We start from the raw sequence: 16,745 nt of genomic DNA, 5'->3' as shown, positions 1-16,745 counted from the left end.
CAGACCAGACCGGGGAAGGAGAGAAGCAACCCCAGCTGCTGATGCGAACACAGTCTAAGTCAGCGCCACTTTGGAGCAACGATACAATCCAACTAAATATTAGAAAAATATGGTCTGACCATTTAGATTTCAGAAGGATCCAAAACCAATTTAGACTCCAGTCGGTGGACAAAGTTCACATTCAGCAAAACAGCTCCAGCAGTTGCATCATACACACAACAGGGCAATTCAGAAATACAGATGTCCAGCCATGTGCAAAACAATGCTTTCATTTTTTTCTTCTCTTTCCCACCGCTGACCCTGAGAGTAGGCTGGAAAAGCTCGGCATCTGTTGCTACTAAGAATAGGCCACAGAGACAATTATTTATGAGCTTGTGAGCACCAAGCTACCCATGCTCAGGCACCATAACCGCACATAGCTGTCACTGTGTTGAGAGTTGTACAACTGATTCCCTGTACTAGACAGGGTTACTTTCCAGTTTGTTCACAGAACACAACAAGTCAGAGCATGGCTCAAAACAATCTGCCCAATGGGTCATTGTCCGGAGACCAAGATTCAGGTTAGACAGGATTCTAGGGAACTACATGGAACATGGTATTTAAATTGGCACTGAGCTCACACTAAAGGGATAAGAAACAGAACAGTAATGCTCCCTCCAGCAAACAGCTAAGCTTCTACAGACGCGTACTCTCGTGGAAACTCAGCCTGAATCCTTGCTGGGGACAACATTTACCAAATGATGCTGGGCATGTCAGGACCACAGTAGTAAGTGAGGACTTAAGGCCAAAAGATGTCAGTACATGCTTTGGAGGTAAGCCTGAGTTTCCGAGTTGCCCTGACGTACATCAGCTTCGCAGAACACATAAAGACTTGCTTTAGCATCCTGGTACTCCCAACTGTGTCTTTTACACCAGATAAAGTTGTTTCTCCAGCAGAAGTGAGTCATGTATAAAAATGAAGGAAAACAAAACATGTCTGTCTGTCCCATGAAATCGACCGACTAAGTACTCAGTAAATTCCATACCAACAACAAAGCTCCCCATATTGCCACAGATACAGCAACAGGGTGGATCCAATCATGTCCTACCCACAATACAGGGAGATTTTAATGTGCACGAAGTCTTCCTCTGTTCCCCAGCAGCTCCACCTGCACTGTAGTAGATTGTTATCTTACTCAAAATACTGGCTTTTCTACCCTGGACCTATCCCCACACAGCCTTTCCCTTATGCCCTCCCGAAATCAGCCTTGACCACGTGCCTTGCTTTGGCCATGGAATATTTGTGGGGGTAAGTGCCACATTTCATGGTTCTGCCATGAGGTCAGCATGCCCACTTGAGGAGGAGCTGCTCCCTCAGCTTAGGTCTCAGAATGGAGGCTTAATGAAGCAGAGCCACAGCCAAGCCACAATGCCATCAGATATGGAGGAGACCCTTATCTTATGCCATCGAGATTGAGAGAAGAGCTCTAGATAGCACCTTGAGCTTCTAAAACAATGCCATATCCACAGAGTCCCATCATACCACAGAACCTCATTACATGGATGTTTATATACAACAGATCAACAAGGTCTTTGAAGGCATCAACTTTGACTAACAAATACTTTCTATGATGATATTGCCCTGTTCTTCAGACTCAGGATTTCAAATGTTTCTCTTGCGCAATACATCAATTTTTCAAAGGCTACACTAAGCATTTCTTGTTGTTTTGTGATTCATCAAGATGGTAGTCATGCAAGTGCAGAGAGGCAACATGAAAGGGCAAATCTCCTTCCAAAAAACACAAACAGCTCCCTATTTCTGCTTGATGATTGCCACACTACAAAGATGTCTCAAAAGTCATCTTTCCAGTAGCAAATGTCATCTCCCCTAAGAAGGCTTCCTTCACCTCTCTAGGCCAAGTTAAGCAATTTTTCTTCTGGCCCCTCCGATGCCCTACTTGTAATCAACCACCTTGTGTTGGCTTTTTGTCTTTGTTTGAGTGGGTGGGTCTGCCTGACTTCCTCACTAAGTTGTAGGCTCTCTGAGGACAGAGTCCACCCTATGTTCCTGCATCACCTAACACAATGTAAACTCGAAAGATGTTTCTTGTACAGAGAGCGGAAGGAATGAAATCAACATCTCAGTGTAAAGTCTTTCTAATTCTAAGAATTAGAAAGCAAACTCTGGTCCAACCGAAATGCTTTTTGACTGATAAGAGACATAGTTTGACAAATTCCCTGGCTTATGACCTCATTTCAAAGTTTAGGCAAAGGTGCTTCTATTTCATGCACTCGGCACAGCTGGACAAATCCAAAGATCCTCCTTCCAAATCTGACTTTTCCTTTTACTCAGGGAAAGGTAATGTGTCATTCCTCTAGGCCAAGGCATGATCCACCTATGAATTTAGTGCTATGTGTCCCTGGCCACCAAGTCTAAGAAGACTATGACTAGGCATTCAAACAAGTATGAACTCCAGCAGCTGTCATTCCCCACTTGTCAGCACAAGATGGGAGACCCAAGGACTTATTTTCATACAGAGGAGGCTAACAGAGCTAGCTTCTTTCCAGAAAGAAAGGGGATGAGTTGCCAATAACTCAGGACTATTAATTAGAATTGATCAAACTGAAAAACATTTTACATACAGAACCCACTATAGCCAGTTTATTAAAACTAATGGCTAACAGGGGAAAAGAACTCACTCAGCACAAGGCAGGTCTGCTTGAGATTCTTATTATGGTTCAATTTCACCCAGAAATATAGTTGCATAGTACTGTTCCAGTACATTACAATGATCTCTTCTTGGGACTTCCTATTTCTGCACTAGCCACCCTATGTGCCATTTCTCAACAGCCACAAGGCCCCTTCACTAAAGCCACCTTCTCCCCATTTAATTCAGAGGAAAAGTTACAGACATGCTGGCCTACAAGGCTCCATATAACCAATCCTTCATTACCTCTCTAATCTTACCTCCTAGGACAATCTTAATCCCTGAACATGCCAAGAACTGCACTAAATGTTCCATCTGCCAGAATGTTCTTTTCCAGACAGCCCCAGGTTACTTTCTGACCTCCATCAAGTCTCGGCTTAAAGGCCACCTTCTTAATAAATTCTTCCATGCCCATTCTATTCAGAATTGCCACCTACCCGCCAGCGGGTGGCATGGTGGTCAAGGTGCTGAACTCCCACATGGCCAACTGAGATTCGAGTCTCAGATCTGGCAGCTTGCTTTTCTCTCTCTTCCTTCTCTTTCTCTCTCTCTGGTAAGCACATTAAAATCATAATAATAAATAATAATAAAAAAAAACTGCAACCTATCTTCCTATTCCTCTGGTCAAGGATAGGAAGGGATTTTTCTGGGATATTCCAAAAAGCAGATTCTACCATCCTTATTTAATCTATTATTATGTGTCTCCCTCCACCAGCCTGTAAGCTTTCTAAGGGCAGGGAGTTTTACTGATTTATTCACGGATGGTATCACTAGTGGCTATATTAGTGCTTAACAATGAGATACTCACCAAATACTTTGGAATGAACTAGAATACTGTTAAGAATTTCTTCTCTTTACCTTTGTAAAGATCTCTGCATGCTTTTGACATTTACCTTAAAGTTTCATCTATATCTGTAGTTAATATAAAAATCCTTTAGTTGAAGGCTTGGTGGGAGGTATAACATAATCAGCTATTCTTTTCACACTGCAATAGCCATGTGGGCTGTTGAGTGAAGCAAACCATATAGGAGAATCGGATATTTCTCTAAATAGAATTTTTATAACCAAAAGAACTACAGTAGTTGCAGAATATTTATATTGTATGGTTTGACTGAAAATACTGGGTGATTCAAAACATAGGGCATAGGATTACACAAGGAAAATACCAAGTAATTTATCTTCAACTTTATTATTTTAATCGCTTGGTCAGATTCTCACCTGCTCTAATGACTCGAAGAAAAACGCCATTTGGGAAGAGAAACCTGCAGTTACTCAAAGCTGAGTTTGGCTGATAGTAGAGTTTACATTCCATTGTTGGCTAGATCCTAACCTCATGGAATGTCTCAGAACAGGATTCGGGCCATGAAGAGGTCATCAAGGCCTTGATCAAATACTCCCTCAGGGGATTACACATTCATTACATTACATATGTCACTTATGCCTTAAACATTCGCTTCGAAAATCTTCTTCCACCCCACAATTGTCCAGGTGAAAGCACTTGAGAGCTGGAATTCACTTTCAACATCACTTCCAAACTTGGCATCTGTCCCCTGCCCTGTGTGATTAATTTACCTTTTTGTATACTCATTGCCTCCTCAGTGCCAAACAACAAGTAAGGGAGGAGTGTAATACCACTAATAACAGATTTGCCTGAGTATGTGTATGCACTCGGGATATTGAAAAGCACACAGCAAAAACCTTGCTGGGCCTGTGGATTCAGGGTCTCACAACCAGAGAACCAGCTGACCAAACAGAGGCCCTGCCGCATCTGAATCCGTCCATGCAGTAGGACTGTGAGTAAACAGACCCGCATAGTCAGAGCATCCGCTGCCTTGAGCAGCTGCAAACTTCAGTGAGGTCAGATGCACCTGCAGTGCCTGTTTAAAATGTGCAGACTCCTCAACTCCACCCGCCCCAGTGATTCTGACCCCACAGTGTTGTGATCAGGCCAGGGAATCTGTTTCATAAGAGCCTGGGAGATACAAATGCAGGCCACACTCTGAGAAACGACACCTTTAAGTCCTAACCAAGCTACTTAAAAGCCTCTTACTCTATAAATACTTCAAAACTATTGAATTGGGACCAGCAGTTAGCGTAATGGCTATGTTGCTGGACTCCCACGTAGTCAACCATGGTTTGAGTCCCAGACCTGGTGGCTTAAACTCACACCGGGCGCGTGTGCGTGCGTGCCCAAGATCCCGAGAGGAGAATGAAGGAGAAGGGATTGCAGCGTGGCCATACCCCCTTGGGGGTGATTTCTCGCTTTCTGTCTCTCTATCTCTCTCTGTCTTTCTGGCGAGCACACACGCCCTATAGCAAAAACCTCTCCAAAAAAGAAAAAAAAAAACCTATTAAATTCACCTCCATGACTACTCCTTCACAGAGAGACTGTTTCTAATGCTTGTACTCTGGATTCTTATATCCCATCAGGAAAACCTCCAGGCAGGCTAACCTTATCTTAACTAATATGACTAGGGTTAATAACTTTTAAAAGAGAAAAATGAGAGGCCAGGCAGCAGCACACTAGTGTCACAATGGCATCCACATGGGAATGGTCCTGGGTTTGTGTCCTGAGACCTCCCTGAGCACACTAGGTAGGCACATGTGCCTGCGATCCAGGCTGAGACCAGCAATGGATCATTATGGGAAGAAATAAATGAATAACCTTTTTTTAAAAATGATTTTGCAGTCACGTGGGTTGTGAGAAGCATGACCTGTTTCATCTTCCAGAGTATTTTATGTAAAGCTGCCAGTCCAATCATCAGTGTCAGAGCACACAGTTATCAACAACGCCCGGGTTAGAGAGTGAGAAAAGCGAGAGGCGCCACAGGCCCCACATGCCTTCCAGCCGCTCCCAACATCTCCTTGGAACGCAGAGGCGGTTCACGCAAGGTGACAGGGATGGCCCTCGAGCTGCTTGGCGCAGGCCCACTTCACTTAACGAGTGTTCAGAATCATACTCAGCATGGAGAAATTCACCCCGACCCTGGACACTTGCCCCCTGGCATACGCTCACTTACATTTTTACTCAATTACTATTTCTAAGAACAGAGACAAAAAAAAAAAAAAAAAAAAAAAAAAAAAAAAAAAAAAAAAAGGCAGGGCCCCATTGCCCAGCAGTGTTGCATGGATGATCCAAAAGGGGTCTGAGGGTTCCTCCAGGCCTGTCAGCTGGGGAACATGGAAGAGCCTTCCGCAGTCTGAGAATCTATGTGGAGCCTGCACCCTGTCTTCCCGTCCACACCCTCAGAGACACTCCTGATTTTCCCAGGCTTGCTGAAGAACAGGGTGGGTTTCCAGTGTTTTTTTTTTTTTTTCACCAAAGGAAGAGGGAAGCTTGCAGCAATTAAGTGACTGACAATAACCCCAAGTGAGAAGGAGTGTCTGAGAAGAAAACCATCCAGAGAACCTGGGTAGGCCCCTTGACATGGTTGCTATGGGAGGAGAAGATAAAGGGAAAGTCATCCAAAGTAGTAGGCAAGACAGCTGTAAGATTAATGGGACGTGATTCCAAAGGGAGAGCAAGAGGAAGAGGAACAAATTTAGGGGTCTCTGTGGTCTGAGGGAGAGCAGTCAGACCAGACCTGAATCCAGAGGTTGGCTTTGACACTAGCTAACTATAAAAGGACAAGGTATTTACCTCTCCAAACCACAATTTCCTGAAAAATGGGATTGTCATCCTGGCCTTCCTCAACCAACCAACATGAGCAGGGTTAGGATGATGTGTCATAAGTACCATGGGCATGGAGGTTATTCAGTAAATGTGTTCCTTCTCTCTTCCTTTACCATTTCTTTCCAAATAGCTGGTCAGCTAGTGCGAATAACTCAGACATTTCACTCCTTGGTTGAGATAGTGAAAAACAATGAAAATTTAGAGCTTGAAAACAAAGTAATCTGTTTCACAAAAGGGAACTTTAAAAGCATGAATTACATCTTTCACTCTTTATTCCTTTAGTACCTTCGAACCATTTTGAGGCTTCTGTACTAAAATACATGTATATTCTCAATAGAAGCACTTCTTTTTGAGGAAACCTCAGCTTAGGACACTATAGAAAAAGTACACTCAGGCCAGATGAGTGCGGTAATAAAACACGACACCGTGGCTCTGTAAGGATGACACACAGGGGAACATTCCAGATTCAAGTCTGGAGACCTCTCTGACTACACCTGTGCCCATGACCCATGACTGGCTGAGGCTGGGGATGGAGCATAGCACGAAGGCCCTGTTTCAGGTGCTGTCTTTCTCTCATTTGCTCATGGAAGCAATGAATAAATAAAATATGACTCATTTAATATTTTATTTTATCTATTTAAAATAAATACATACATACTCCAACTACACTGATTCCTAAGAAGCAAAGTCAGGCATCATAAATGGCATAATATCCAATGAACTCGCCTTCTAATAGGGGGAAAAAATAGAGAGAGAAGGAAAAAAGAAAACTTCTTTCCTTTGTTCCTATCCAAGACCTCCACCCACATTTAGAATCAATATAGTCTAACCCTCAGGACCTCAAAAAGATGCAGAGAACCAATGTGAGGATTTCAAGTCTGTTTCCTTGCTTCTGTGTCACGATCACCCACATTCTGTTCTTTGCTGTGGACTCATTGTCCAGCATACATGAGGCATTCCGTAAACGAGGTTTGAATTGACTAATGTTCCAACCAGAACGGGGTGGAGACCTTGGACTTTGATGCACCTCAATGTAACACGTGGGGCTAGCTCTGAGGAGCCTGTACTTGGTCTGAGGGTCAAAACTAAGTGGTTTGAAAAAGTGGCAAGTTCCCAGGTCCAGTCAGCTAAGAGCCTGCCCCATGACAATTTGTCTTCTCATGCAGCCCAGACATGTTCATATGAATGTCACAAATAATGTTAAGAACAAACTCTCCCACAGGCTTCCCTCTAGAACCTCAAAGGAGAGAAGAATCTCCTTTTCACTGTAGTGAAAGCAACCTTAATTGAGCAACTACTGTGTGTCAAGAATAAGAACATAGATATGAATACAATATAGAAAAAGGGACATTCCCTTGATATTCAAGCCATATTGGCCAACCCTCCAGAGGTTGCTCCATAAGGGTCAGGAGATCAATGTTTCAAGGCACTCCATGACCCCTGGAATACACATCTCATATCCATAGCCATTCTTCCATATACTGTACTCAAGCGATTGTCTTATTTCAAAGTTACTCATCAGTTTTTCTCATGTAAACTCTGTCTAGACAATTTTAGGCACCCTTGTGATTGCTCAGTTATAAGGCTGCATTTCAGAATCCTGTTTTGCCTTTGACAAGTTCCCCACAGGAGACAAATACTAATGCTGGACTTGATAGCACTATGTCAAATGAGGAAGAAAGCAGACAAGTGTACTCACCAAGGTACCCACAGAGCACCTGGGACTGTCTGGCGCACAAGCTGCCCACTGAGCCAGAGGGTGTTGTAACAACTGGGCAAACAGCTAGGAGTTTTAAAAAGCACAGTCATTAGCTATTTTATGGAAGAGATGCCTGCACAGAATTGTACAAAGATTCAAAGTTGAAGAGGGACTCACTGGATGTTCTTATCATTCCCCCCAAAAATGCAAGGTCTCTACTACCCAGGGCAAGGGGATTGAACACTGAGGACTTATGGAAGATTCTGGATTCTAGTCCCAGATCTCCTGGCATCCCCTAACCAGTAGTCAGACAACTGAATTCAGCCTTCCTTTTAGCATATTTTAGGTTAAAATAACAATGTACAATTTGAATACTGAAATGGTAAATTAAATACCTTGATTTGTATTAGAGATAAGGCTTTGACTTCCTTTGACAAAAAAGGATGACCTATCTATTAATATTAAAAGTAAGACTTGGGACCAGTAGGTGGTATAGTGGTTAAGGTGCTGGGTTTCCACATGGCTAACTGCAGTTTGAATCCCAGACCTGTAGGCTTAAAACTCATGCCATGTACATATGTGTGCGTGCCCAAAATCCCAGAAGGGAAATTGAGAGGGAATTGAGGCACAACCACCCCCCTTGAGGGGAGGTGACTTCCCTCTCTCTCTCTCTCTCTCTCTCTCTCTGGCAAGCATACACGCCCTATAGAAAAAAATCTCTCTTAAAAACAAAACAAAAGAAAAAAGAATAAGACTTCATTTTTCATTTGGCCTAGATTTCAATGTTTTTAAAATCATCTGTCATCACTGCTAACCTGCATATGAAAATTCCTTCTTGAATCAGTCAAAGGTATAAATGTATATTGGGGCAGCTTAGCTACAGTTTAAAAAGCTAGAACTCTTTGAAATAGATAAAACTATGTTGTACACAATAACTAATACATCTGAAAATTTTGAACTTCGTTTTCTTTAAATGGAACAGCAACCAGATTTTTATATTGCCCACCAGACTCTCAGGAAAGTATAGCAAGAAAACAATTCAAACTGAAAAGACTGCTGAGTTATTCAAGGGTTTTCCTGTCTGGAGTAGGATCAATAAATATTGGATTTTCACATGAGAAGGTGTGGATTAAAACCCTTGTTTTGTCATGGATTTTTCCAGGAATCCTTGGACAAGACTGTATTTTCTCCAGACTCTGTTATCTGTAAGATGAGGCAAACAAACCTGCCTGAAGATTTTTAAAAACTAAATTGATATGATGTATTTTAAAAAGGCTGACAGATAAAATGTGATCAAGGAATATAATCATATTAGTAATCTAATGTATGAAAAAAATGAATAAATAAAAGCCCTGACTTGACTGCCTTCTAGGCCTGAAATGAATATAATTTTCTCCTCGCTCCTTAGATTTGGAATTCATGTATCATTTCATCATATAGGACGTATTTCTAGAAGTAATACTGCCACTCTTCAGACCTGATCTGAAAACATTTTTCAGCAAAAGACAAAGACTTCATGGACTCTTAACGTATTGTGTTTGTTTTGTTTTGCCAAATTTGTGCCTCTTATCACTCAATTTTTAACTGGAGAATGAAGGCCCTTTTTGTATTCTGCAACTTACCGTCTCCAATATTCAACCCACTAACAAGAACCCAGGGACATAATTTCCCACACGTGTGTATTACACCTCTATCAGAACAGTCTTTAATTGAGATATAGGGCTCTGATTGGCCAGAGTGGCATGGAAGGACTTCTGTAAGCATATGCTGCTAGTATGTTACCACCATATGCTGCTTCAGCTGACATCTGCTCATATATGTTCCCAGCAATAAGCAGCCATGTTGTTTATTTTTAAAGCCTTCTCCACAGTCTCAGAAAGAGAAAAATCCCCTCATATAACCAGTCAGCAAAGACAAGAAACTACACTGGGCATATACCGTTTGTCACAAGATTAGCAAGTCAAATAAAGTTTCCTCATTCATATCTGACCTTTAAAAAGAGATGCTGAAAGTTATCTTAAATAAGAACCTCAAAGAATATAACTAGAGAAAAGCAGATATGCAGAGCAAGTCAATTGGTTAGCAAAACGTTTTCTTCAAACTATGGCCCTGTGCATTTCTTGGGGGGACTTAAGTCCTTTTCCTGGGAAACAGCACCTTCTTCAGGCCAGTGTATGTCGTGGTACAGAAGAGGGACAGTTGTATTAATGAAATTCAGATCGCTGAAACTACTCCAGGTCACTGGGGTCATAGGAAGTCTGTGTGGGAATCACACTAGGTTAACTACTGTCACTTGCAATTTCCGACAGGCGGTCCTCAAGTATACACCTTTGGTTTACTTTCACTCTGCTATAAAGCTGCAATATTAAAAGCCCTTCTTTTTTTCCCTTCTCTTTTTCTTTCTTTTTTGTTGTTTTTAAGCAAGGCTAAAGTATATGGAAATCTGGTGCTGATCCAGTGTTTTAGAATTTAAGACATGAATTGATGGTGATATAAGGATGTTAACAATGATTATTTTAGCCATAGAAAGCAGAGCTTGGTTTTAAAATCATCAATTTTCAATAACCTACATGATTGAAATGACATTGTAGTGGAATACACTTTTTAGACTGTGGATATATATGAAAATATATGCCTTATAAAATACAAAATACTGTGAAATCGGAGACACTTACAGTCTTAGAGACATACAAATCACAAGATATAAACAGTCCTATACTTAAAATTTTGTATGGTTAATTTACAAAATGACTAAACAACTACAAAGTTTAGTGTTGGGGTTCATTTTTGCCTGTGATGACACAACTAAGAAATAAAGCAAAAAAAGTAACTAAATAAATAAAGATGGTGTTTCTAAAGTGTGTTTCTGAACTACATGCAAGAAAATCACCTGGTTTTCTGGTCAAGGTTTCCAGAGCCTTCCTCAAAACTATTGAAAAGTAGTCTGGAAAGGTTTGGGATTTTACATTTATAATAAGGGCTACAGTGATTCTGTTGTATGGTAAAATTAGAGAAGTATCAGTACAGGTCTTAGTGACAGACTGAACTACCTGCAAGAAAATCACCTGGTTTTCTGGTCAACACACAGGTTTCCAGAGCCTTCCTTAAAACTATTGAAAAGTAGTCTGGAAAGGTTTGGGATTTTACATTTATAATAAGGGCTACAGTGATTCTGTTGTATGGTAAAATTAGAGAAGTATCAGTACAGGTCTTAGTGACAGACAGGTTACAAAGATTTTTACTAAATAGCATTTGACTTCAAAACCACCCAACCAGTTATATCAAGGAAAAGTCATTCCCTCAGGGGTTATTCGTTCTGAGTAAGCAGTGGTTTTATGTAGTATGAGAGTGTCTGTAAGAAAAAGATAAGGCTGGGACCAGAAAATGGTGTGATGGTTACGTTGCTCGACTTTCACATAGTCGACCATAGTTCAAGTCTCAACCTGGTGGCTTAAAACTCATGCTGGGCACATGTGCGTGCATGTTCAAAATCTCAAGAGGAGAATGGAGAAGGGCTTTCTTCCTCTCGCTCTGTGTCTCTCTGGCAAGCACACATGCCCTATAGCAAAATAAATCTATTAACTGAGAGGAGAATGGAGAGAAAAGAAAAAGATAAAGCTATTCTTGCTTTAAGCAAATTAGATGTCATTTAAAATATTCAGCTGGGCCAACTTGTGGGGTGGTGGTTAAAATGGCTGGATGTCCCATGGCCAACTGCGTGGTCAAGTCCCAGGCCCACTGGCTTGAAGACCACGCCAGGTGCCTGTGCATGCATGCCCAAAATCCTGAGAGGAGAATGGAGAAGAAGGGATTGTTGCAGCATGGCCATCTCCCCCGGGGGATGCTTTCTCACTTTCCTTCTCTCTCCTTCTCCTTGCCTCTGTCATGAGCACTCAAGTCCTATGGCAAATTTACCAAAAAATAATTCAGTTAAACTCCATTGTCCCTACACACTGCCCATTCCTCACACACACACAAACATATAACTCTTCTATCTTTGGATTATTGCAGTTTTGTCAGTGGGGACTATCATTCTTCTCAATGCTAAACTATTAGAAGTTCCTACTCCTCATTAAGAATTCCCAGCAAATGTAACCAAGAAAAAGGCAAATTGATCCAAATGTGTAATGATTCGGGGTCAGCTTGGATTGAGAGTCTTTTTCTAGATTCCAAATACCTATGACAAAGAATTAATGAAATTAGACATGACCCTACACACATAGTTTTATTATTGATGGTGATATTTTCTGACACTGGAATTCTTCTGAAATAGATCTCTTTCCAAGACAAACTAGCCAAGTCACTTCTTTCTAGGGAGAAGAAAAGCACACATTTCATAGGTGAAACAGTGGCAGTTCAGGATTTAATTAATAAATCTGACCAGTGACTTTAGTAACCACATGTTAACAACCCAAGGCTTAATACTATGAAGAGGTAGGTACAAGTAAGTGACCAAATTGCTACTTCAATTAACATGATTTTTACTTTTCTTTTACAGTCCCAAGACATCTAGTTTATAAAACAGGGTGGGGACAGAGAGCAGCAACCCAGGGTGGTAGAGTTTAGCAGACATGTCCAAAAGGCAAAATACTGTAGAGACTGAAGCAAGGGCTATAATTCAGTTTTGCTTCTCCCTGGTACCTCCAGCTAAAAAGTCAGGAGCTCTGTAGCACTCCTTTCTCCATCTCGCTCTCCCTAACCTCCACAGCCCACCATGGCAAGATATGAGCTTGGAAATAAGTCATATGCCCGCAGTAAGCCCTACCAGAACGCCAATGGGACAGTTCCTTGACCAAACCATCCTTCTTCTGCAAGGAAATGTTCTTAGTCTGTGATCATTTTTTTTCTTCTAAAGTAGAATCAGAATAGATCATCCTTTTTTTTTTTTTTTTAACTTTTTAAGCCAGCAGCTTAAATACAAGAGTGAATTAGAAAGCAGGCAGAAACAACTTCAGCTGTATTGCCATGAAGATGTCGAAGCAGAAGTGAAGAAAATGAGATTAAGCAAATGGATAGGGAAATAAGTGACCATGTAAAAAAGAAACCCCCAAATCAAAGGAATGACAAAGTTGCTGCTACCTCTGGTGTATACACAGAGTAATCACTCCTAAACTTAGTCTAAGAAGCACTGAAATTCCTAATACTGAAATGAATCCAAAACTTGAAAATTAAATTATATTTCCCAGAAAATTCCCATTTAAGTTTTGGCAATAATAAGTATTTTGGTGTTCTTAAAATCTGCTCAAAAGGACACAGTAATCTCTTTCAGATACAGAGATTTGCAAGGACCAGCGGACTTGTGGTCATTTCAGCGTCTATCTCAAAACAAACTTTGCATACTTGTTCACAAGATGAAGTAACAAAGAAGGACTCTTACAACAGCCTAAAGTTATGAATGAATATTTATTTGCAAACTTGCTTGTCAAGGCAGATATGGTATTTGTCAGCGTGGTGTGGGTCAGACAGGGAAAAGCCAAATGAACACAGCCAAGGTCACAGTTGTTTTTTTTTTTTTTTTTCTTTCATGAGATCAGGAAGATGCTACAAAAATTCTTGAAACAAATACAACTCCAAAAGTGCAGTCTTATTCTCAGAGAATTTTCATTTGGAAACACTGTGCCTCTTCTGCAGGAATAACCTGGTGTATAATTAACAACAGGCGGGTAGGTAGGACAACCCCAGGGGACAGGGCCTTTCTCCTGTGCAGAGACAAGCTAGTGTGAGAGTGAACAGCTGCCTGCTAAGGGTTGGAAATGCATCCAAACTATTTTCAGAAGGCTTGGGCTTCACAACATCCAGAAAGCATTTTCCATTCGCTTTAAGTTTCTCAAGTCATTGTGGTTAAAGGAACAGTGAAGCCAAACATTTCCGACTTATCAGGCAGTAACAAATCCAAGTGCTCATTGGAGAAAACGAAGGGCTGGGCCTGGTCCACAGAGGATTGCTATCCTAGTACCATGAGGCTTTCCCTCCTTCTAATCGACACTAAATCCCGTAAACTCAATTCATTGCTCTTGGATGGGGTGTTTTCTCACACCAGTGAAGTGGTGTTACTGGATCACACCAGGATACTAACTCACTGGGGGAACATCCTGCACTGGTAACAACTACCCAAGGTCTTGGTGTGGCTTTTCCTGATATCACCATCCAAGTTTCATTTGTATTCCTCAAATCCTTTACAGTGACTCCTGACTGGTCCTTCAACTTCATCTCAACCAGTTTCCTCTTTGAGACTTCAGTTCCCTAATGTCATTCCATTGAAAGTGAAAGCTTTTTGTTTCTTTTTTTAATGTTTTGCCATAGAAAGATAGTGAGAGGGAAAGTAGGAAAGCACCCCCCTAGGAGGAATGGCCATACCACAATCCCTTCTCCGTTCTCTGAGATTTGGGGCAGGCACACACAAGTGTTCAGTTTGAGTTTCAAGCTGCCAAGTTCAGAACCGGAGCCATTATTGGCCACGTGGGAATCCAGCACCTTAACCACTATGCCACCTGCTAGCCCAGTGAAAGCCTTTTCATTTATTTTTATTGCTTGGTCGATTGATTGATTGATTGATATTTTGAAGAGACTTTTTATATAGGGCGTGTGTGCTTGCTGGAAAGACAGAGAGAAAGAAAGCGAGAAATCACTCCCAGAGAGGATGGCCATGGCGCAATCTCCTCTCCTCCAGTCTCCTCTCAGTATGTAGGGCACGTACTCACATGCACCTGGCGTTGAGTTTCAAGCCATCAGGTCTAGAACTTGAACCACGAGGGGAGTTCAGTGCCTTGACCCCCACACCATCTTGTAGTATAGCACTCCAGTGTAGTGCATGCACATACACACTGTGTGCACAGAGCGCTATTCTGCATTCACAGGGATTTATGCGATTTTAGTCTCCACCTTTTCCACATTTTAATATCTCTAAAATCCTGACTTTCTCATAATCAATGGTACTTTAGAGTTTACTGGAATGATACTTCTTTCTTTTTTATTGTATTTTATTTTATTTATCTATTTTATTTTATTTTACTAATAGGGCCCATACACCCACCAGAGAAAAACAGAGGAAGAGAGAGAGAGAGAAAGGAAGAAATCCCCCTCAATGGAAGATGGCCACACCATAATTTCTTCTCCTCCATTCTCTCAGGATTTTGGGTACACATGCACATATGCCCAGCATGTTTATGAAGCCACCATGGCTGGGGCTCAAACTATGCAGTCGGCCATGTGAGATCCAGCTGCCTTAACCTCTATGCACCTGCTGGTCCAATACTTCTTTCTTAAAAGCATATCGAAATAGGAAAATAATGCCCCCTTTTTTTTTTTTTTTAAGAGGTTTTTGCTAAAGATTACGTGCACTCACCAGAAACAGAGAGACAAAAAGTGAGAAATCACTCCCCAGGGGAGATGGCCACCCACAATCCCTTCTCCTCCATTCTCCTCTTGGGATCTTGGGCACACATGCACATGCGTCTGGCGTGGGTTCAAGCCACCAAGTCCAGGTATGTTCACTCGCCAGAGAGAGACAGACACAGAAAGAGGAAAAATGAAAAATCACTCCTCGGGGGCATGGCCATGCCATAATCCCTTCTCCTCCATTCTCCTCTGGAATTTTTGGCATGCATGTACATGGGCCTGGCATGATTTTCAAGCTGCCAGGTCTGGGATTTGAACTATGGTTGACCATATTGGAATCTAGTGCTTTAACCATCATGTCATCTACTAGCCCTGACAGGGGCACTTTTTAACAACTCCCATAGGCCTACAGTGAGATTTCTTGTCTTTGATGCTACTGCTTCTTTTTCAACCTCTGAGATTTCCTTAGTGCCACTCTTTTTTTATTTATTCTTTCCTTATTTATTGGATCTATCTGGCTCCAAAGTCTCATTGTATGACACCATCCTGCCTTTCCAAATAAATCAATTCTCTGAAAGAGACAAGAGAAATGCCCTATCACTCAATTTATCAAATTTTTTGCAAAGAAGATGGTTGCAGTTAAAGACCAAGATTAAGATCTTGGTAAGTTACAAATTTTATATCAACCAAGAGCAGAGATACAAGTTGAATGTGTTAGAGGCAAGAAAAAAAAAAAAGACCCAGGATGGTGTACAAGACTTCAGAGGTATATTTCCTTTCCCACAGAAGGAATTCAGAGCTTGTGAATGTGATTGCTGGTAGAAGAGTCACCATTCTATCATAGCTGGACTATGTTATTTTTCAAGAGAGCAAGAAAAGTCATGTTCTCCATTCCCTGTGCTCTGTACTAGTGCCTGTATGATCTATGGTGACCAAAAGCCTTATTTCAATATCACTGAGAGCTGTATCTAGGATTAGACGGACACTCTGTGAGGCTGACTCACATGGGAAATTCCAGATTCACATATGAGGACCTTCCTAAGTACTCATTGCCCTTAATCTGGGACTGGCTGAAGGTAGAGGTGGATTGTAGCATTAGGATCCTAATGTATCTCTCTCAGAAAAAAATAAATTTAAACAACTTAAAAAGAAAGAAATATCAGGGCCAGCAGGTAGCATGGTAGTTAAGGTGCTGGACTCCCAAATGGCAAACTGTGGTTCAACTTCTGGACATGGTGGCTTGAAAATCACACTAGGCATGAGTGCATATGTGCACAAAGTCCCAGGAGCAGAATGGAGAAGGGATTGTGTGAGTATCCCTCCTGAGAGCTGATTTCTCAGTTTTCCT

The 16,745-nt window shown here is 41.5% G+C and overlaps 1 protein-coding gene across 3 annotated transcripts in view; it reads right to left on the bottom strand.

Annotated features, from left to right (window-relative positions):
- TGFB2 (transforming growth factor beta 2) overlaps nt 1-16,745 on the bottom strand; it is an 89,213-nt gene that overhangs the window by 64,509 nt on the left and 7,959 nt on the right. For 2 of the 3 annotated variants that reach the window (XM_006140226.3, XM_006140228.3), the window contains exon 2: nt 8,060-8,143. The exons of the other annotated variant lie outside the window; for it this stretch is intronic. In XM_006140226.3, the coding sequence (XP_006140288.1) occupies nt 8,060-8,143 (84 nt within the window). The remainder of the gene's footprint in view (nt 1-8,059; nt 8,144-16,745) is intronic. 3 annotated transcript variants of the gene reach the window in all.

This window comes from Tupaia chinensis, unplaced genomic scaffold, assembly GCF_000334495.1.
Source record: "Tupaia chinensis unplaced genomic scaffold, TupChi_1.0 Scaffold000026_1, whole genome shotgun sequence".
NCBI lineage: Eukaryota > Metazoa > Chordata > Mammalia > Scandentia > Tupaiidae > Tupaia > Tupaia belangeri.
The sequence above is the reverse complement of the archived record's forward strand: the minus strand, read 5'-3'. Positions and strand labels throughout refer to the sequence as shown.